The sequence below is a fragment of the Lampetra planeri genome, chromosome 1, assembly GCF_965212315.1.
Source record: "Lampetra planeri chromosome 1, kcLamPlan1.2.h2, whole genome shotgun sequence".
Taxonomy (NCBI): Eukaryota; Metazoa; Chordata; class Hyperoartia; order Petromyzontiformes; family Petromyzontidae; genus Lampetra; species Lampetra planeri.
Genome location: NC_136107.1, coordinates 5,338,245 through 5,362,682, shown reverse-complemented (window position 1 = coordinate 5,362,682; position 24,438 = coordinate 5,338,245). Strand labels below are relative to the sequence as shown.

Genomic DNA, 24,438 nt, shown 5'->3' with positions numbered 1-24,438 from the left:
GGCACATTTAATTACCCAGGGGTTTGCTATGGATGCGGCACTCATCTGATGCTGTGTATGGTGCTTACTGTGTAGCTTTTGAGTGTTTGTGTCATGTCCATCCACTGGATTTTTTGCATTTTCAGGAGAGCGATAAACATTGTGTATTTGTGCGGCCATCTGCCCATCGCTACTGAATGTTAATTAGCCTTAATATATTCTACAGCGATGATGAAACGGGGATGGATAAAGCGACTGCATCTACATTTATTGTGAACAAGCCTTAGTTAATGAGGATCAGATTGCATTCAATCCCAGAGTAAAATAACTCGAATGAATGTGAATGCCGTATCCGCTTGTAATATGTGATTATGTCTGGGTGTTTGCATATCAGAGTAAGCCAGACTATAATAATGTCGCTGGTTCAATTCGATCTCCAGCCGTTGAAACAATGAGATAATTTCTGAAATCTCCCTATCCCTCTGTCCATCCAGCAGTCTACATATTTGCAGCACTGTCAGTCGATTGACAGGTCCGTGGGTGGTGGGGTAAAACGTTGGTATTCCCCTCTGCTGCCAAGTTGTCTGGTTGGTCAAATTCTCTCTATAGGGGCTCTCTACAGTCCCCTCTAGTGAAGGCCCTTCTGCCAGCAGTGGTGTGAGAAAGCAATTGCAGGGCTGCACCTTTACGTTTTATATACACATTTATTTATGTAATGACCCCACAATTGTAAATGCCGTTTTCTGCAGTTTCATTCATTACATGAATACATATACATTGTGTAACAAAACCCACTGATTTGACATTGGGCACATTGATATTCATATTACAATGCTGTCAGTGTAATTTTTCTGAGATTTACATTTAGAAGTGATGTCTGGGCACTGGGTTAGTTAAACACTGGTGTACACTCTGTGTAATCTACTGTAATTATGCACGGAAGTTCAGAAGGAAGCTGACTTAAGCCTAACATTCAGTGAACTCCGTGCAAGTACAAAGGTGCTGCTGGATCCAATGAAATATTTTATTCCACATTTTTTTTTTGAAACTTCATTTTAAAATTGTAAATTTAATTTGATATGCCTATTACGTTTTAAAATGTCACACGTAGGCTTTCGTGACCAATATGAATCATTATTTATTTTTGACTCGAATTGTGTCGGTGAAATGTGTGTCGTAAACCCTCCTCCACCCGACACAGCCAACATAAAAAATGACTCTTAAGCCATTGGGTTTAACGTCGATGGGTGTGTTGTGCAGTGCAAATGCATGTCACCAACTTTCGAGGATATTTGAATGGAAATTCTTGATGCATTGTTAAGGGTTGTATATTTTACATTTTAAAATAAGCATTGTTCATGCGCATTTTGGAAGGGACTGCATACCTGACATGACAGTCGAAAGAACAGTGTAATTGTGTGTCTTTGGTCCCTGCTACAAGAATCCTGAAGGAAGGAGATACATAAACTTTACAATGTTTTAGTTCTTGTTTGTCTCCCTCGGACGCAGAGGATCGAAAATAATTATTTGCACACCGAATGTTGGCGCATCTGCTGACATATTACGTAATTTTCCAAACCACAAGAGCAGATAGACAATTTTCAACAACAAAAAAATCTGTTGAAAACAAACAGTTTGGGTGCAATTTGAACGAGACAAGCAGCAGAGTAGCAATACTAATTTCAGAATACAGTAATGAAATTCTTATGGAGGTATTCGTAAATATCACATTTTTTTTCCCCAGAAGGTAGATAACATGGGTCAAATGCTGGCTGAGAATCGGGTTTAGTGTTGAAATATGACTGCACGAAAACAATTATTTCTTAAGTATTGGTTTTGCATTTCATTTGGTCCTATTGCAGCTCTGAGAACTAAAAACACCAGTTTTTCATTCGATAAAAAGTCATAGAATGTTAGGGAAACTGAGATCTCAACTCTAACGGATACAAATGCTACATGAAGCGTTGATTTTCTAAATGTAAGTTAATGTTGTTGCCATTCTATCGCTCATGGGGAGGGTCACTGCTCTGTGAGAGTTGACTGGTAGATATATAGCCCCGGGGCTTTAAGCGAGAGCACGGGGGGGGGCGGGCAGAGGGGGCCCTAGAGGGAAGCGGATTGCGGTGGAGGGGATGAGAAAGGGGATGAGTGTCGGAGCGCGGTTCGGTTGTGGGGGAGAGCAGGGAGGAGGCAGTGTGGTCTGTGGCGATGGTGGGGGGAGCGGTGGTGTCGCGGTTAGCGCTACGCTGCGCAACGAACCTGGCGACCCGAGTTAGATTCCCGCTCACGGCCACCAACAACCCAGTGACGATTATCTGAACCGGTCCTGAGCCTCCCCTAGGTCGACTCAGCCTTAAATGAGTACCTTGTGCGGCGTGTAAACATCGCCACTGGGGAGACAAAGGCGGCCGGGCGTGGTGCTGGCCACCCACCCCCTTCGTGTGCCGTTCTGGCCTTCGTAGGCGCTCACTAACAGCACTTGCCCCAACAGTCTGTTGCAGGCTACACGGGGGATCTTTGTCTTTTTGGTGGTGGTGCGAGGGACGGGCGGGCCAGAGGGGGGGGTGCTTTGATAACATCAAGGTGATGGAAGGGCCTTGTTGACTTGAGGTAGTTGTACGTTGTTGTCAGTGTCCCCGAAGGATCATCATTCTGTGTGGCCATTTTTCCGCCCGCTAGATGTATGAGAAATTTGTCGAGGAAGTGGACGCCATCGACAACGGAATCTCGCAGCATGACGGCGAGCCTCGCTATGCCATCACGACCGGGCTGAGTGCGCGTGTTGGAAGGCTCAACCCGATGTGGAATGACCCCGACCACAGCGGCGATGTGAGTACACGTGCGTACGTGCAGGCGGATGTAAAAAAAAGCGTGTAGAAACGCATATGAAAAGCACACGTTAGCCTTTGTGCATTTTCCAAAAAACATCAGCAATTACTGAGGAAGTACATTGGGGTCTTGTCCTAGGTCACCCTCAAAATAAATTTGAGGAAATATGACCGATTGACGGCAGTAGTGATACAGTGATTAAGGATTCATCAGTCCTCATCACAGCTAACGTCACATCACTGTTAAAGGGACATTGATTGTGAATGTTCAAAATAATTAATGGATGCTCCTGTTATTCTGAGTTAAAATCCAGACAGCAGAGTCCATTATCAAAACTGGTTCGCAATTTGATTGTGCTGATGGTCCCAGGCCAATCCACATTGGCTGCACCAAAGTACATAATGTATTGCATAAATAAGTACTTTTGCCTTCATCTATTATTGTAACTCGATCCTTGCCATGCACCTAACTTCATGAAGCATAATCGAGTGGCATGTGCTGCTGAGTAAAAGGCTTAACATGTGACTACAACGTTCTGTTGTGTCACCTTTCCACCAGCTGTTCGCTATGTATTGCGGCTGTTAAATTGTGTAATGTTGGAAAAAACGGTGCTATCCTGCATCAGATTACTGTGAAAGCATAATTGAGATTGACGGGAATTAGTGAAACAAATCTTAAAACCGTAAATAAATAAAGATCGCTCATATTTTCATCAATCTTTCAAAGATTTGCTGATCTGAATCAAATTCAATGACCTTTTCGAGCTGTTTGGGGAAATTCAGCAGCCAAAATAAAGTGACACGGAGCCCAAAAACGAATTGTAATATTTAGACAGATGTGCACTGAACAGGGAAACATTACAACACTCCCAGTATGCTTTGGATGTCAAGATGCCATGACCATTCTTGCTCGCGGTCTGAAAAATACCACAACTTCCGGCTTCCTTTAGCTGGTGGCTACCACTGTGTTTGCATAATGTGTAAGAATGATTATTATCATAAATACTGTCATGTACTTTAAACCTACAAACTTAGAGGTATTTACACTTTGGGCTAATGACATTAAACCGGTCGTATGTGAATTAAACATCCAATCTGATGCTAAAAAGAAATCACTTAAAAGACGTGAAAATAATCATTGGCTGCCTGCTTCAGAATATTTTTTTATCGCTAAGATTCTGTATTAGAATCCCAAAGTTCCATGCCAAGTAAAAAAACAACGTTTCTTGTTTATTACATTGGTGGTCATAGCTTAATGACTTAAGATAACATTTAAAATACGAATGTGATTTTTCAAAAAATGTATAAATTCAGTCTGGCACTTCTCAGAGTACATTTATTTGATAGTTACTGCAAAAGTAAAACCTATTTCTTTTGCATTAAATGCAGAATAGTACAGAGATGAGACTAGGGTCTTTATGCATCCTTGAAATTCTCTTTTAAATTCTGTGCATTCACACCGGTAGCAACACTGGGTCTGTACTTCACAATGGCAGCTGCTCGTGATACGTTCATGACACGGAGCAGTGATCAGATGTCCTTATAGATAAAAATGTATCTTGAATTAACAACCATTATTTAATTGTATTTATTATTAATGCATCGTATAAGTACCATCCGGATATTCTTTGGGTCTTTTGGTGAAGTCACGTTGCTTTTTGTTATTTCTTTGTTATTTTTTTTTTACCTTTCTATGTGACTTTACCGAAAGACCCAAAGAATATGAATTCCTGCAGTCATGAAAGCTTTAAATCAAGATTTACCATCCGGATGATTAGTATTCGGGAAAAAATAGTGGAGAAAGCCACCTGAAGAAAACACTTGCACTGAACAGCCATAGAGATGTATGATTTCAGTGAACCCCACAGGACAGCTGTCAAACTGACCTTTACTGATTGATGATACATTCAATAAAAAATACAGATATGTGTATATATTTAGCGCTCAGCGTGTGGAATATCCCTGGGTGATTTACAATAAAAAAGCAATAAAGCCATTGTCCAATCAATCAAATTGCAACACATAGTGTAAGGTGATGTTGAGGCTCAAAATTGGTCATCATGTTGTTCAGACGATCATTGATAGCCTTTGAACCTCAAAACCCATGTTTTCGGTGAGTGTTTCACATATTGACCCCATCTCACAAATAAACACTGTGACAAAGTCAGACGTGTGACATGAGCTTGAAGAGGCCATTGTGCAAAATGTGTTAACTGTGCTCCCCCATCTACCCTAACAGCCTAGACTTGGGTTGTTTTTGTTCTTCGATGGTGCTGATGAATACAGTTTTAATAATGATGTTGTAAAGGATGTATTTTTTTAAGTTGCATGAAGCTAATCGATATATATATATATTTACAACCTATATTTTATTCTCTCACACGTGCACATTAGGGTAATGTGTTTTTTTATTTGTGTTCTTTGAAGCTGTCTGTATATAGATGGTTGTTTTTCCTTGCAAAATGTGCAAAATGATTTACATATACAGAATTAGTGTCTATACCAACTTAAGTGCAATCTTTCACTTCCCAATGTGTTTACGTTTTGTGAATTCTGATTATATGAGGTGTTGCAAAACTCTATCCTGCCTTGTTAACCTAGGCCATCTATAAAGTAACAACCAGTACAAGACTGATTATAATTATAAGCAGTCTGTACATTAACATGGTGATATAAAATTATTTTGTGTGGTGTTGCAAAATGCCACAATACCAGTGGAAAAATTGTTGGAAGTACAAGTCAATGCTAGATTAGATGTAGTTATTCTTCATATTGTCCCTATAAGAGACATCAAAAGGAGCTTTTTTTTTGGGTCATATCTTTCAATGTTGGTCCCCAGTGTGATTTTTCCAGGAAAGCTTTGCTGAGTCAATATTAATTTTCAGGAGGGTTCTGCATTGAGGATGTTTGGCCAGTCTAGTTAATGTAACTTGAAGTGTTATCGAATGTAGGCAGAACATTTCTGGAGTTGATTCTTAAAAAAGTAGTACCCTTGACTGCTTTGGCCGAATCGTTATATAGTAACTGAATATGACTACAGTTTGATTATTATATAATTATGTGCTAAATATGGGAATTAGAAGGCAAAGGTCTTCACATCGCTTTCAGAGAGCCCAAGTGTTAATGTGCTTTAGCACTCGTGAAAAGTCTGTCATTGCAGATACACCAACAGCACCAGGCCATTAACCCATGACTCCTTCCCCATGCAGTAAGGATTTACTGCTGGAATGCGTATGTTTGTGTCAATATAATACCACTATAGATGTCATGTGTCGGGTGAATTCTAATATTTGCATTTGCTCTGTGGAGAACATCAGCATACAGCCACAACCATTGACAAATGGCAAATCATTTTATCATAATATAATTCAACATACCTATAAAATATACACATTCACCTATACAAAAAACACAATAACATGCATTTACAAGGTGCATACCAAATCTCCCTGCCGGCCTCAATCTCCGCCTCCTGAGCAAGGTTTATCAAAATGGCACGGGCGTTTGATATGCACCTCTTACAAATGTTATTGCAGGCCGCCAAATAAATTACGAACGCTCTTAGCAGTGATATTTAAGGCCCAATGTGCTCTGGTTGAAACCAACAGAATTCCATTAACTCATAGGTGTATATGTATACAGCAAGCTTTCCAAATTAGTCCTCGAAAAAATACATGTCAAACTTGACACTCCTCATGGCAAATAAATATACCGACTGAATATTCTGCTAATTTGCCAAAATTAAATCCATAATTCACAAAGCTGCAATATCCAACAATTAATGTATTATTTTTACCCTTCTTTGCTTTCCCATTATTGGGAAATGTACTCTTGACTGCAAAGATTGTGTTGATGTCTTGATGAAGCGCAAACGGGTAGCGCGTACTGTGTGAGCAACTGGGATGATTTCTTAACAGGGCCATCAAGTTGGGACTAGTTGTATGATATTTAACTCGACAGTGTTTGATACCACATTTTAGTTGATTCAACCTTCATGTCCATAACTTTGTACATTTTACTGTTTGGGTAAGATAACTTTTATACAATACAGTGCCTTGCTCATAGCATATGAAACTGAATTTGATCCCAGGGAAAAAAAAAAATTACCTTAAAAAACTATCGTATCTGGGCTCATGGCTTCCAGTTCAAACCCACATTGATTCTCCCTACTTGTGTTTAAGGCTTTAAATGAGCTTCCTCCACCATACATCCAGGAGTTGATTCAGCAACACACCTCCACTGAGATCTCTTGAGCTCTACCAATCGTGCCTTACTCAGCCAGCTGTAACTGTACTCCAGGCTTCGAACCTGTGGTGACCACCGGGCTGTCTGCATGGTGCCCAGGCTCTGGAATTCCCTGCCCCTGGTGGTCAGGAACTCACAGTCAATGGAGACTTTTTAAGTCCCACATTAAGACCCCACCACCTGTTTATCAAGGCTTCATCTCTCTCTCTCTCTCTATTGTACTCTACCTCGTCTCTTTAGTCTTTTTCTTCGTGGTTATTTATCACTTATTTTCCTTATTTATATGCATGGCGCTCTGCGATCCACTGTTTAAGGGTGCCTTATAAATAAAAATTATTCTACATGCATGGACAGGGTGAGGCAGATATATTTCCTAATGGTGTGATCACTCAGCCCTGCCACTAAGAAATTGTCCTGAACTTCCCAGTGTTTGTGTCCGATAACCTGGCTGACCACTTAATACTAGCTGAGATTTTGGTGTGATGGGTTTGCAGTCCATGTACAAATACATATAGCTTTGTGATTTGTGTTTGCAAAAGCTATAAAAATTGTTTGGTAGTTTTACCTTTTTGTCTGTAAAATGTATGCATGCCGTGCTCTATATTTAAGTGAATGTAAATGCAAAATGTGTAAACATGTAAAATATTACATTGGGGAAATGTGTATTTAAAATGGGACTAAACCACAATGATGTATAAAATTATATTCCAACTCCTTTATTTTTTGAGAAAAGGTTCACCGATTCTGAAGACTCTTCGGGATGTTTGTTTACCCAGGAATGCCTCGCTGAGTCAAAATTCTTTCATGAGAGTCCTGCCAAGTTTTCAGAGTAGGGAGTGATCTTGATCTTTGCAATCCAAATTGTGTAATTTGCAGAAAAAATTTCAGCATTGGGATGTTTGGCCAATACCATTAACCAAAAATGTGTACCTTTACATACTAGGAATGATCAGTTTAAGTCGGGGTTAAGTTCCTAGAAAACGCGACTTAAACTAATATGACGTTAAGTTGTCAGCTATTTCCTATAAGAATTTACTAAAATACAGGAGATGCTTTCCTGCACTCTAATACTCCATACGTGAAGTCTTAATAAATCACGAATTATAAAATTTTATGAGGAAGAATAACACTAAATAATAGAGGAAAGTCAGTACAAGGTATATTTGCAAGCAAATAAAACATTTTCCATAAACGCTGCTCAAAGTAGTCCCTCTGCCACACAAGAGCAAGCGTGTGCAGCACAACAAAAAACCCAATTAAGTGAGTGATCGAGCAACTCACACGTGATAATAAGCAATTTTGTAAACGACGGAAAACTGATAGATGACTTGAACTGATAGTAATGTCCCCGATTTGGCAACGATGGTAAAACGATGAGACGTAAACTGATACGACTTAAACTGGTAATTGTCGGTAGATTATTTTAAAGCTGTGCTATTTGCAATTTGACAATTTTTCATTGCCCCTATCTTAGCACTGTTGTTTTTATTTGTCCAGGTCTCTCAAAATTATGTGTATGCATGGCCTCTGACCATTGAAGGTTATATACATCTATCAATTAAAGACAGTTTTCTTTTAGTAGCAATATATTTTTTTATTAAAGGCAAGGGGCCCTCTTTCAGCGAAATATACTCTTGGGGAAAAGTGTTGTTAATGAACATGGCACACAGGGGTGATGTGGTCAGGACCATACATGCGTGGCTGCATTTGGTCCCCCAATGTTTAGAGGTTTTCATATCTTCAAGGTAACATTTTTATTCTGAATCAAGCCGAGAAGAGGTGCAGTTTTCCGAAATCTATTTTAATCACAGGCTCCATTCGGGAATGGAACGCATTAAATGTTAATATTACGATGCCCTCTTATTAATATTCTTCAGCACCCTGTTTCGTGCCAATGACTGATGCTGCACAATTTGCAAATCGCGACGTTTCGGAGGCAACACAAGCTTCCGTCTTCAGGTGGAACCGTCACAGCACGATTGCTGTATCAAGTAAGAGAAATTCTAAGAGACCCATCCTTGTATATATACTGGTTGAGGGGGGGAGGAGCCAAGGTAGGCACCTGGATCGGAGTTTTGTATTATTATTATTGTGAGGTTGGTGCGGCTGAGGCTGCTGCTAGGAATGAGCCTTTGTTGTGTAGACTGGTTGAACTGGGAGGTACCAGAGTTGTTAAGGTGCGGCTGCTGTAAAGGTGCGGCTGCTGTAAATGGGACTGAGCCTTTGTTATGTAGGTGTTGCCTCCGAAACGTCGTGATTTTTATTTTTTTATTTTACTTTTATTCATTTAAAATTTATTTTTTACCTACGTGACTTAAAAAACCTATGAGTACCACTACGCTGCTCAAAGTAGTCCCTCTGCCACACAAGAGCAAGCGTGTGCAGCACAACAAAAAACCCAATTAAGTGAGTGATCGAGCAACTCACACGTGATAATAAGCAATTTTGTAAACGACGGAAAACTGATAGATGACTTGAACTGATAGTAATGTCCCCGATTTGGCAACGATGGTAAAACGATGAGACGTAAACTGATACGACTTAAACTGGTAATTGTCGGTAGATTATTTTAAAGCTGTGCTATTTGCAATTTGACAATTTTTCATTGCCCCTATCTTAGCACTGTTGTTTTTATTTGTCCAGGTCTCTCAAAATTATGTGTATGCATGGCCTCTGACCATTGAAGGTTATATACATCTATCAATTAAAGACAGTTTTCTTTTAGTAGCAATACATTTTTTTATTAAAGGCAAGGGGCCCTCTTTCAGCGAAATATTCTCTTGGGGAAAAGTGTTGTTAATGAACATGGCACACAGGGGTGATGTGGTCAGGACCATACATGCGTGGCTGCTTTTGGTCCCCCAATGTTTAGAGGTTTTCATATCTTCAAGGTAACATTTTTATTCTGAATCAAGCCGAGAAGAGGTGCAGTTTTCCGAAATCTATTTTAATCACAGGCTCCATTCGGGAATGGAACGCATTAAATGTTAATATTACAATGCCCTCTTATTAATATTCTTCAGCACCCTGTTTCGTGCCAATGACTGATGCTGCACAATTTGCAGTTTCTTTCTCGATTTATATCAGCACAGACTGGGATTACAGGACTGAAGGATTGCACTGGAAAATGTGTTTTGTTATTGATCAAAAACTGAAATTTTTACGTGTGAAAAGTGTGCATCCCGGAGAGGCTAATTTAATCAGCGGAATTCAGATTAGTAGGGAGAGTGGAGATAGGATGCACGAATGTTGCTACAAGGTGGCCAAATTGGAGGCTATAAAACATACATTTTTGGTGGATTTATTATAAATTGTGTTTCATTGACTCCATGGACTAGACTATACCCAAACACTGAGAAAACTTTAGTGTGTCATTTGCCTAGCTTTTTTGAAAATGTGCATGTAGTAGCAAATTGCATAGCTCTATAATGATGAATGTCTTAATGAAATCTACATCATGGGCTTATCAACCAAACATTGTTTTTTTTTTCTTCCGTTAACCTTTTACTCCAAATGTATTCCAATTGTGCTATTGGTGTCATGTCATGAGACAAAGGTAATGCCCATTCTGAGCCGATATGGAGCAGTGTAAGAGCTCTAACCGTAGGTAAGAGGAATGGCTTGTGGAAGGTGATACTACAAGTAACATATTAGCCACACTCGGGGTCCAATGCTGCACCCGCTTCGAGATATTACTTCGCATGGCAGAGGTGAATTTTGCCGAATTAAGTGAAAACCCTAATTGAATAATAAGGGTATTTTCCGGTTATTTCTGACTTTACTAACACACCATCTGCTGTCTGCACTTGAGAATCAAATTCATCAGGTACGATGTTCTGTGATGACAACAATTCCAGTATTAGCCATTGCTCGTGGAATCACTTCAAAGATGTCCATAGCAAAGAGCACTGCCTGTCCACGAAGCCATATTGACCGAATACTCGAGTGAATTTGATGATGTTCACGAAAGGTGAAAAGTATAACGCTTGATAATTATCAACATATATTATAATAGACGTTGTTCTGGCTGTGGTAAGACTCGAATCGCATATGGAATTTCACCAGGATCCAAATTATTCCATTGAGCTTTTGGCGGTGCAGCTCTATTGTTACTGCTGATGTGTGGCTTGCAACGTGAACACATTTGCAATGTTTGCTTTGATAACAATTCGGTTGGTAAATAGTGCAATGCATTTTCATTACCTCGTACTCTGTAAATATTATTTGGATAGCAGCGTTTGGTGCAGACTTCACAGATTTGATTGCAGAATGTATTGAAAAGGGCAACACTCAACCTATTTGTCCACCACAACCAGCTTAATTTTTAAATGGAAATGGAAAAAACATCAATATAAATGTTAAAAGTTTGCTGTAAATGGGGTTAGTGCAAAAATTACATCACGGACCATGCATTGTCCCATTGGATGCACTACATCATAATAAACTTTTGTAAAGACACCAAAGCATTGCATGTGACTGTTGACCTTAAATAAGGAAAAATACAATAAATAGTACCAAAAAAAATATGTTCCAGGTGAGTTTCGAACTCTCGACTCCTACGTTGGTATTAATATATATTTTTCCCAAAACGTGTTTGCAAAGCACTCGTCGAATAAGGCTTGCATACAAAATATAATTTGCTTTAAACGATGCAAGTAATTGATTAATTGATGCCGATTTTGATTCAGGCTTGCATTGTGTCTGGATCTGAGTGTGTGTGCTAAAGTTGGGATTGATTGGACAACTACAACTGGACGACATTTTGATTACAAGATTAGACCACGGCATAGAGGAATGAAGTTTAATAACTCGATGGGACAAGGGGAACAGGACGACATTTTGATTACAAGATTTGACGATGACATACAAACAGAGGAATGAAGTTGAATAATTTTTTTTCACAATTTCGTTTAACTCACCGTCGAAAAGTACGTCAATGATGCGGCGCCTGCTGGCACATCAACGCTTGCCTGATTTAATAGATTATTTTATAAATGAATCTGCCTGAGACACGTGGCGCCTGCTTCTTGGGCGACGATTCGAGAGTGTAGGGACCCGCTGCATTTTTGACCTACACAAATATATATATATATAAATAATACGGCGTCCTTACAAAATGTTAATTGCTTTAAAGGAGCCAATTAATTGTTTAATTGATAAGGATTTTGATACAGGCATGTATTGTCACCGGAACTGAGTACGTGTGCAAAATTAGGGATTGATTTGACAACGGGATGTGGACAAAATGTAGATTACAAGATTTGACCACGACACAGCTTTCAAGTTAAATAAAACCGTTGAAAAATAAGGCATCAATCACAGTACACGATACGAATAGTGGCTGAGACAGAAAAACGAGTTGCTCAAGCTATTTAAATAAAAACAGGGCAATTTTATTTTGAATAAGTTGATTAATTTATCCTACCATTTAATGGAAACCCACTGGCTGTACACGTATTAATTCATTTTTAAGGTATCCCCATGTCTCCCCTGCAAAGGAGATTTGATTCATTGGGCTCTCACTTGGTTGTAAATTTTATTTATGAACGAAACAGTCATTCCATTCTTACTGACCATGTAGCCACCCCTATAAAGTGTATCCTATTTACTTTTGTATACTGCATGAGTAGCATTGCTTAGTGATCAATCATAATGGTGTCATGAATATTTATACGTTTTTTTTTCAAGACTGGTCTACATTTTGCAAATATCGTCATCAGTCACTTGCTCCTGGCTGGAGCGTAGTGGTCCCCACGAGACACCGCAAGGCAACCCTATCCTGAGAGCGCCCCCACCGAGAGCAGTCCAAGACCATGGTGTTTGACGTCAGCCTCAACAGTGGCGTACATCCACATCAACCGTCGTCTCTTCCGATGTCGGCTCCAGTCCCGTGGTAGCGCCGTTGTTGATGATGATGGTGCACAGGGCTCTGGTGCGATCGGCTGTGGCGTCCGCCCCGGACAACATCGGTCCAAAGGAGGAGAAGATTATGGACCTCGGCGTCGGTGATGTACTCGCTAAAGTCGATGCCGAGTATCCGTCACAGACACCACTGGTCGATTGCGTCCAGTTTCCTACGCAGATACGCTGTTATTGATCACGTCTCTGAGCCATACACTAGTAAGGAGAGGATGCATGCTTTGTTGAGGCAGATGTTTGTTGCCATTGTAATCCTGGAGCACCCGATGTATCTCTCGTGCAGTTTCACACACCGCTTCTCGTATGTTAAAGGTTGTGCTGAGTTAGGTGAACGATTTTACCACTTCAGCATTGTTGCGTGCTATTTGTGCTTAGTTCAGAGCATGTGGCTGCTCAAAAGTGGTCCGTATTTTGGTTTTTGCCCAGGCCGAATTTTCAAGTTACAATTTGCATAATCTCCAGTGCAAGGCGTAGCACTTCGAGCATCTCAGCCAGCAGGGCAACATCATCTGCATGGTCCAGGTCGGTGAACACTTGGGTGCCTAGGGTTGCTCCCAGGTTACGTTGGTGGACTGTGCATTGCGCAATCCAGTCCATTGCGGCAAAATATGGGATCTTTCAAATCACACGTGTATTTAAATGTGTGGGACTAGGGCTGCAAGATGATAAGAATGCACTTGCAATTTTGCGTCATGAAGGACAAGACTGCCATTGAGTGGATCACAACTAACTTTAACTGAAGCCCCTTTTTTTTTTTACTCAGGATTGCCTAATTTTCAAGACTCTTACAAAATGTCGTCCTACGTATGGTTACACGAAGGTGGAAGCCAGAGAACCGAGAGAAAACATACATGAATGATGGGAGAATTAACACATTCCTGCGGAGGGAGCTGGTAGGAACGTTGGGTTGCTCGGTCAATGGCAGGGTCAACGTCAGTGTGGTGTATTCCGCAAATATGCCCGACAGTGAGGATGGGCACAAGCCGGCGTGAGTAGGTTAAACGTTGAGTTTTATAAGGGCGCCACGGGGTGACCAGCCCCTCCCCACCCAGACCCACCCCTCCCACCCCCTACCCATCCCCACTCTCCCCACCCAGCCCCACTCTCCCCACCCAGCCCCTCCCCACCGAACCCCACCCTCCCCACCCAGCCCCTCCCCACCCTCCCCTCCCCACCCATCCCCTCCCTCCCCACCCAGCCCCTCCCCACCCTCCCCTCTCCACCCAGCCCCACCCCTCCCATTTTTGGAAACACGACGGACGGACACAATAATCCCCTGTGGGCTGGTGTAACAGGAGGTTCCTACCAGTAAAACTACAAATACGTAGTGATGGGCAACAAACTGGCTGTACTACCTCCTGCAGTCACATTTTCTTCATGTAGGTGGGTGTCTCGAGCACCAGTACACCCCATCCAAGACACTGCATTAAAGAGAGATGAGCCACCACACCTGGCTAACTTAGGTAGCCATTTGACGGTTTCCTTATGCTGTTCACCAATTCTGGTAACGTCTTGAAAAAGAGGAAGAAAAATCATCCTTGTAATGCTTACCTCTTTCAATTCAAAGGCTGAGTGCACGATGACGTACGGAGAGAAGCATACTTGGAATGACGTGGGTTATAGAACACAAGCAGGTTAAATTAATCATGTTGGCTGTTAAGAAAAGTAAGCAAGTGGGTTTGGGCAGGGGCACTGTGCTGGAAGGGATGATGGCCGATGGTCAAGAATATTGATAAGTGGTGGCTGCCAAGGGAGGGAATTCACCCAGCGTCCACCATGGAGATGAAGCTATGAAATCAGCTCGTGCAGGCTGGACTTACACCACAGGACCGTGGGTAATGTCGTCGGCTTGGCGTGACCTTAGTCCAGCAGTGGATTGATCATGGTTTTTGTGATGATGACTCGCGATATCTTCCAGGACGCATGAGATGACGTTACATGGCGTATGATGGGCCGGCGTGAGATGGTGTCGCAATGTGACGTCATTGTGTGTGACATTGGCATCTGACATCACCTTGGTGAAAAGGCTTTATTATTTAGAGCTATTTTTTTATCACCGCGTTTTGGAAAACTCTTTGATCAAATTGGGCAGTTTGAAATCGAATAAGTCCCTTTTAGCAATACTTTTTTTTTTTACAAAAATTGCAAAGTCTTGTTCACATTGGGTCAACTCTACATGCCCTCTCTACAGATGGACAAGAAAGCGAATGATTTCAATCTGAGTTGGAAAGTATTCAACAATTACTAACCCATACTCTGTAATTAATATACAGTATTTCCACAATTGTTACTGAAGCTCTTTGGGCAGAGCTAGCTTATGAAAGTTTAATGTCATCTTCATAATCATGCTGACAAATTGCAGGTAATTCATGCCTTTGACAAAAGTGCTAGTTGGGAACAAGGTTAGGGGACATGTAGACCAGTTGAGAGCCAATGGGGTGATTAGAGAGCACTGTGCATGAGCAATGTGGCTGTCAAGTACACCTCAAGGCTGCGCTGAATGCCTTCCATTATATTTACTTTTGGTGCTATAAAACCTCACGTTGAGCTTACAGTGGGACTCCGAATGATCCATTCGAAGGCAGTTGGCATGTTCGTGAAACTTCACACGTGTGTATGTCTGCGCCTTTGCGAGTGCTCTGTGAATTTTGAGGTCAGAGTAATTGCATGACTGCATTTGTATATTGTGTGTGCTTTGGTGACTGCCTGAGTATAGTGTACAGTACAGCCTGCTCACACATTACCTTGACATTATAATGACCGGTAAAATTGATTTGAATGCCAGGGATTACAGACAGCTTGTGCAAGATGTTTATGTGATTCCGTGTTGTCTTCTCGAACAACTTTCATTCATTCCCTCAGCCTGTTAGTGCATTCATAGTATGGCAGTGACGACTTACCAATTAGCCAGCTGTTTTGAATATAGTTGCAAAGCCGTGGTTTGAAGCGAATGCTCTTTTGCTCTCTATGGTTTTAAACGTTAGGGCTGTCCTCTTGTGGCCCATGATGTAACGTTTTTTACAACTCAATTTGTTCCCATGATTGGTCAAGATTTGTATTTTCAGCTCTTTTACTATTGTGCCGATTAAAAGTTAACATTGCAAAACTTCTGTAATGTCAGCACTATCAATATTGTTAGAATCGCTTGAAATGGAAAATAAAGCCAACCACACACACTGAAAAATAGTCTGTCCAAAGGCCTTTCAATCAATATCAGGTACATACCTAAATTTGTAGCTGCACTGCATAGTATGACTTGTTAAACTAATAGCACGCTGTGAAACTTGGTGCATAAAAGCCATACTAAGGTATTGATTGTGATGAATATCGTAGGTCTGAACAGCAAAGGGTGAAGCTGGTAATTAATTAAACAAACCCAACATAGTACATTACCAACCATGCTAATCGGAGGTAGACAGAGCCAGTGTATTCAATGTGTGAATTGTTATGACATTGACTATTGAATAGACTCATGGTTACATAATTTGTCTTCTCCCAAACTTAAGATTATTCATTGAGTTAGCCCAAATGTTGTAGAAGGCTGCTCCTAATCAGATTAATTAAATTATTGACGTCTTCTCTACCAGATACTAATTGCAATGAGGAATAACCTGTTTTCCCATTTTGATAATCCTCATGTCATTGCAATGGCCAGAGGTGGTATAGTCAGTATCATACCATATAGTCCAGAATTTATTTTCAGGATGGTGAATTGGTTAATTTAGGAAGGACGATTGTAGGATTGTGAGCATTGTTAATATTGCTTGTGTTGTGATCGAAACGTCGTGATATTGTTACTTTGATTATTTTTTTCTATCTACGTGGCTTTACCGAAATACCCAAAGAATAGTGTTAATATAGTACGTTATTCAACAAAATGGTGTGCATATTTTTGTTATGTGTGGAAACTGATGAACTGAGCGACGTGGATGAGCCTGTTTTACATTAGCTTCGTGACTGCTGTTTTTTTTGATGAACAGTTATTTCCAGGTCTCTCTTGTAAAATCCATTTCTCAATGGTCTCTCGCCTAACTTTATGCAACGTCTTTACTCATTAGATTATTATTATTATTATTTTTGCTGAAAAAGTTTGGGATGTTCAGAAATTTCTATAATCCACTAACCATAAGCTTAATATACATGAGCCATCAGCAAATGTGTTCTGACCTGATCTTGTTTGACCATACAATATTTTCTTCCCGTATATAGCAGATTTTTTGCTACTTTAGATGGACAGGGGACATTGTTCTAGATTTAACAAATTTACAGATGAGATATTTTAGCTGTGTCTGTGTTTTGTTTCAACCCCTCATGTGGGATATTTTATATCAAATGTTCACAGCAAGGAGAAGTTATTGCTGTATCTATTTTCTATCAACGGTTGGCGACTGTAGGCAGTGTACATAGTCAAAGAAAGCTCTTTAAACAAAGTTCCCAATTGTTTTGGGTATTGCAGACATCGGATTTTCGAATGCATATTGGAAAGTGTTAAGTGCATCAGTCCTAATCTTGACCCAACACCTTCAATATAAAGTTTGTGAAAAGCGTAATGTGTTACAAACACAGCATTGCACACTTTTCACGTGACCACCGTAAAGGGGAGGGGAGTCTATTTTTACACGAAATATTTAACCCTAACTTTACCTAAACTCCATCATCTGCAGGAAATTGTAACTATTAACTTACGATACTCTTTTTATTTTACGAGGTAAGGCCCACTGAGCTATGTAGCTCTTTTGTTAGAAGCGACCTTGCTATCACAAATTATAGCTCAACGAAGTGGCTTATCACATGGGAATGCTAATGCAGCCAAATACTCGAAACGCGTGTTTTAAATGTGGAGGGAAAAACCGGAGGATCTGGAGAAAAATCCATGCGACCACGGGTAGAACATGCAAACCTCAAATGTACAGGCTGTCAAAGGTCGAGATTGAACACACGACCTCCAATGTAAATTGTAGATGCCAATGTTAAATTACTGAATTATACTGTTATTCAAAATAAAAATAGATAATACGACTTTCATGTTAGCAATTATCTTCCTGTTATTCCAATTCAGTCTTGCTGTTATTTAAGAAATTATATGTAACTAGCCTTTTGCCCGCCCTAGGATGGAAGCTGAAATACTTACGAAAAAATTGAGCGGAGTATAATTGTATCTTGTGTAAATTTAATTGCAGTGAATCTTGCATGAAAGTACGTCATCAAACACTTCACTGCATTTCACTGTAGCACTCTATTAATGGCAGTGAATCTGGCACAAAACGAAGTCGTCAAACACTTCACTGCAGTTCACTGTAGCACTGTATTAATGGCAGTGATTATTGCACAAAACTACGTCATAAAACACCTCACTTCATGTCACTGTAGAACTGTATATAACTGACCTTCAAGTTGTTCAAATTCACTGCTCTGAACCTTTATTCTCTTCTGCTTTCGGTCGCTGGGGTTGAAATTAATTGGAAATCGATACCATATCTGGAAGATCACCGATAAATTTGTATTTTACCATAATGTAGAAGCATAAATTAGACTTACCTTTTGTCTCGTGCTGAAGAAATAAAGACACCAAATCCACTTTGTTGCTGTGTAGAAGTATTTATTAGATTCAATTTCAATAAAGAAACATAAAAGTTTAAGCGAATTTGCGAAAAAAAATTATTTCCGATCGACCTTCTTTTGGAATGACGTCACGCGGCATTTGGAATGACGTCACGCGCGTGACACACAGACAGACATTCTTGGCTCATTACAGTGTTGCTGCGTAGAATTGTTTATTAGAGTCACTTTTAATAAAGAAACGTGACACTTAAAGCAAATTTGCTAAAAAAAACAATATTTCCGCTCGACCTTCTGTGTGAGTGTAAAAATGTACCCGATCATGAATATTAATGACGGGGGGGCAGTGCAGCATGTGGAATGACATCACGTGTGTTACACACAAACAGATATTCTTGGCTCATTATAGTAGTAATAGGTAAAACCATGCTATGGATTACGGGATAAATTGCGGCTCAGTGGGTCTCTGTAGATAACATGCTTAACGTTGAATTCATGGACTTTATAGCCAATTGAGATTTATTTTCTGGAAATTGTAATTGTCCATTAATTCGTAAAGTGTGTGGACATATCACAGGACTGGGTGGGCGCATTCCATGACATTTAAAAAATGCATCTCTTTCAGAAAAAAATGCCATCACGTGAAATAAGGAGGAACCTGATATCATGGTATCAGTTTGTGGAAGGAGTAGCCTAGACATAGTATACCACAGAGAGGAAAGGACTTGAGCATTTGGTTTTACACCGTCACATTTCACAGATGGGTTTGAGTGTGTATAATTAATTATTGTCTAGAAGCTGGCAGGACTTGTATTCCACATGCAGAGACCATTGCGTCTCAACATTGTAGCAACCAATGCAAAGAGAAAAGTCATCATACTTGAAAGACTACCTACACACGGAGTTTTTTTTTTTAGAAACTGAAATATCCTGTGGAGTATTTTTGTTTGACTTATGCTATCAGCTGTATTGTGTGCTATGTCGTTGTTAAAGCCCGTCCTCTGCTTCAAAGAATCCTTGAAAGATTTGCACGAGGATTTGTTTCTGTTTCAGTAGGAATTCCACGTACATTCCCAGTTTTATTTTTTTGCAATGAAATGGTTCCATACTTATTCTTGGTTCTTTCGGTATCAAATTCACCATGGAAGTGGAAAAGGATGGCAAGCTACCATTCCTGGATGTTTTGATCGAGAAGAGACCTGTTGGCTCGTTGGGACATTCGGTCTACAGGAAAGCCACCCACACGGATGCCTATCTAAAGCCTGACTCCCACCACCATCCAGCCCAGAAGAATTCCCTCATCAAAACACTACACCATAGGGCCCGTTGCATCTCCAACCAGCACCACCTAGCCAGTGAGTTGGAGCACGTCCACCAAGCCCTCAGGATGAACGGATACTCGGACCGTGCAATCCGCAACGCTGTACATAGCAGGGGTTACCAAAAAGATTTCCAAAATCTTAAACAAACACAAGATCCAGGTTCGTTTCAACATAGTACACAAAATCCGTGATTTAATCCCATCTGTAAAGGATGTGATTCCTGATATGCAATACCCGGGTGTCTACAAACTGAGTTGTGGCTGCGGCAGCAGTTACATTGGGGAAACAAAACGCCATGTCTCGGACTGCGTTCGTGAACGCAAGGCAGATATGAAACACGGTAGGACCAATACATCGGCCGTTGCTGATCATTGTTTTAACGCAGTGGGCTCACGCGATTTTTCCAAGACGAAGGTACTCTGCAAACCCACCGACTATTATCAGAGATTTGTTCATGAAGCCATCCAGATATATAAACACAGACATAACTGCAACCGAGAAGATGGGTACAAACTGAGCAATCATAGGAAAGACGTTATTAACCAGGTAAAGTCTTAACTGACTGTGATGTTTCCATCCTACCTGCCTATGTCAGTTGTTATTTCTAACTCTCTGAGTACATCACCAGGTTGAATATCTGTGAGGCAGCCCAGCCAGAGGAGGATCCCCACCACCTCCGGTGGCTGGGACCATCTCACATTGACATGCTCATCTCTCACATTTACATTTACGCTCAAATTCCTTCTCTAGCTCTGCCCACTTACCCTTGGGTTGAGCCCACCAAAATCCGATATTAAACTCTTGTTGCAGCAGCTCTTTCTCCTATGTCAGCAGTTCTCCTGCTGTATTTGTTCCACCTGATGACGGTCGCTTGTGTTGCGATCGAAACATCGTGATTTATTTTATTTTATACCTACGTGATTTTACCGAAAGAACAAAAGAGTATTTAAATGTCAATAACGTAAATAATTGCCTTAATGAGATTAAAACTACGAATCTTGTTTATCTGTTTGAAACAAGTATATCCTGGCAATTAGTGTAATTATCTTAGTAATGACGATAATTATACATTCATACATAATGGTAAAATTGGATGAAAACTATTTAAATAATTACCGTAAAACAAAACCAGAGCATGTTTTTTTCTTTCCTGAACTTGTCTGCAATTTGGAGCACTTGCTAAACAAATGCCATTGCCTGCATTCCCAGACGGTGTACTTTTCATAGCTGACATGTGCTAAATAATTCATAACTTCTGCATAGGCGAACGGTGGTTGTCATATGGATATCCTGCTTCCCAACATAGGACTGTGGAATTTACATTATTGGCCTAAGACTTACATCGGAGATAAGTGCTGCCAAACACTGTTTTGAGCCCGGAAACACTTTGGCTTGGCTTGTGCAAAAACCTTTCGAATAATAATGTTTTTGTATTGACTAAGAAACTAATTTCATGGCAGACAATGGCTTTTCTCGCTAATGTCTGCAATAAGCCACAATAGACATTATGGCTTAGTCACGGTGTTCAAACTGTGGTGATTGTGCACATTGGATCATTGATTCGGGACTAAATGTTTGGAATTTGTTACAGTAAATCTCAGGTTAATGTGACTGTAATTGCATTGAGCTTTGCAAGCTATTGATTTGTTAATGATAGTTTTTTTTTTACTGTATATGTTTAACATGTACATGAATGAGGCAGCATTTATCTGTAATGGTTGTCCTGAGCCATTGGTGGAAATTGCATATTGCTATGCTCATGGAATATTTTTTATACATTTTTCAAAGTGGATCTCATTTCTGATTTGCTCCAGAGGATTATAGCCTAATTAGACCCTTGGCCAATGTTTTGAACTTTGATTCTTTATATAAATTGCAGCACAGTACCATTTAGTTTTCAAACTACATTGTCAGTGCGCGGCAGATCGTTCCATAGTCATAGATCGAGACTGATGATGAAGTGGCAGCAAAAATGAGCATCCCACAAGGATGACCACCGAGGAGATAAAGCGATGAGATTTGCTCATGTGCAGAAAATATATGTATTGTTGAGTTAGTGAGACTTAGGGAAGGTGACGACTTCATCCAGCAGTAGATAGAGCATGGCTGCTGCTGATGACGATGGATAACTCTTTCCATGTCATTGTTATTCAGGTTTTTTTTTTGTACAAGAGATTGATTGTCAACAGAAACGAACATGTCTCGAGATCATGTATGCCAAGGAGGTGATACCACTCAACGATGAGTGCAGAAGAATGAGTACTACCAGTTTTAGGCACCTTGTTCCTCTCAAACTTTGCATCTAAAATGCTTTGTGATTTTTTTTTTCCCTCTGTGATAACATTCATATCGCTGGCTTACAACAATCGCGTCCTTAATTTGCCCAATGTTAATAATGTTACACTTGCAGGAAAGTGCTGCATTGGGATGTTTTCCTAATTCACTTAATGAGTGTTGAGCCATCCAGGCATGCAGGGCTGCCCAGAGGCAGCCCTGGAGGCCCAGGGCGTAAAGCCACGTGGGGCCCCCGTGTTCATTCTCAACAGAAAAACTGGCCCGACTTGGGGGCACATGAAAATCAATTCCCGCTCCCCCGCGGTCGTACAGTCACGCATTATCATAACATTAAACTTATTGTTTTATAGTATTACTTACGAAGATTATCTTGTACCTAAGTCACTTTCAATTCACTAGCTCGTCTTATCTGCCAACTGGAAGGCATGTTTAAACTGTGTTACATGGTGTGTTCTCAAAATGCCTGGCTAATTCAGGGGTGTGGTATGAAACCGCTTTATATCTTGTAATGTTAGTTATATTGCCAATTTATGTTACAAAATTACTAAAACAAAAAAAAATAAGGGTGGTATCGTCCGCAAACTTCAAGAGTTTGACGGACGGATGACTGGAGGTGCAGCTGTCAGTGTACGCAGCCCTGAGGAGATCCGGTGCTGATGGACCGGGAGTCAGAGACTTGTGTTCCCAGCCTAACGCACTGCTTCCTGTCAGACAGGAAGTCTGATCCACCTGCAGGCGGAGTCGGGCACGTTCAGCTGGGAGAGCTTGTCCTGAAGCAGGGCAGGGATGATGGTGTTGAAAGCAGAGCTGAAGTCCACAAACAGGATCCTGGCGTAGGTTGCTGGGGAGTCCAGGTGCTGTAGGGTGAAGTAGAGGGCCATGTTAACTGCGTCGTCCACAGATCTGTTGGCTCTGTAGGCAAACTGCAGGGGGTACAGGAGAGGGTCTGTGATAGCTTTGAGGTGTGCCAGCACCAGGCGCTCAAAATACTTCATTACCACAGAGGTTAAGGCGACGGGTCTGTAATCATTTAGTCCTGTTGGCCTTGGTTTTTTGGGCACAGGGATGATGGTGGAGGACTTGAGACAGGCTGGTACATGGCATGTCTCCAGTGAGGTGTTGAAGATGTTGGTGAACATCGGAGACAGCTGGTCAGCGCAGTGCTTGAGGGTCGCTGGAGAGACAGAGTCCGGCCCAGCTGCTTTGCGGGGGTTCTGCCTCTTGAAAAGTCTGTTCACCTCTCCCTCCTGAATGGAGAGAGTCGTCTCTGTAGTGGGGGTGAGGGAGGAGGCCTCTTGGGTGGGAAGGGGTAGTTCAGGACAGTCCAATTGTCTTTCAAATCTGCAGTAGAACTCGTTCAGGTCGTTGGCCAGGTGGGAGTCGTTAATGGTGTGGGGGGCTCTGGGCTTGTAGTTGGTAATCTGCCTGAGCCTTCTCCAGACAGAAACAGAGTCGTTAGCAGAGAACTGGTGTTTTAGTCTCTCTTGAGTACAGTCGTTTAGCCTCTCTCACCGCCTTGCTAAACCTGTTCTTCGACTCCTTGAATCTGTTTCTATCCCCACTCCTAAACGCTTCCTCCTTCTCCAACCTCAACCTTCTGAGCTTTGCTGAGAACCAGGGCTTGTTGTTGTTGAAGTTCACCCTGGTGCGTGTTGGAATTCAGCAGTCCTCACAGAAGCTGATGTATGACGTCACAGCCTCTGTGAGTTCATCCAGACTATTGGTAGCAGTCGTGAACATATCCTAGTCAGTACAGTCCAAGCACGCCCGCAGATCCTCTCTATAGCCTCACTGGTCCACTGTTTAGATGTCCTCACAGCAGGTTTACAGAGCTTTAGTTTCTGCCTGTATGCAGGAATCAGGTGGACCATGGCATGGTCAGTGTCCCAGTGCTGCTCGGGGGACGGCGTGGTAGGCTCTACTGACTGTATTGTAGCAGTGATCCAGAGTGTTCCCTTCTCTGGTAGGGCATTTGATGAATTGTCTGTATTTGGGGAGTTCGTGGCTGAGATTACCTTTGTTAAAGTCGCCGAGTACGATAACCAGGGAATCCGGATTTGCTCGCTCCACACTCAGAATCTGGTCGGCGAGCATGCGTTGGGCCTCTTTAACCTGAGGACTCGGCGGCAAATAAACTCCGACCAAAATGAGGGACGCGAGGCGAGTAGAAAGGTTTACAGTTTATAAAAAAATATTCCAGGTCCGGAGAACAATGTTGCAGGATCACTGTTACATATACACACCAGCCACTGTTAGTGTAAAAACAAATACCACCGCCTTTCGTCTTGCCG

At 41.2% G+C, this 24,438-nt stretch overlaps 1 protein-coding gene across 1 annotated transcript in view; it reads left to right on the top strand.

The window, feature by feature from the left end:
• The window catches only part of MYG1 (MYG1 exonuclease), a 100,786-nt gene that overhangs the window by 5,662 nt on the left and 70,686 nt on the right, over nt 1-24,438 (top strand). The window contains exon 4 of the mRNA XM_078613525.1: nt 2,659-2,808. Coding sequence (XP_078469651.1) covers nt 2,659-2,808 — 150 coding nt within the window. The remainder of the gene's footprint in view (nt 1-2,658; nt 2,809-24,438) is intronic.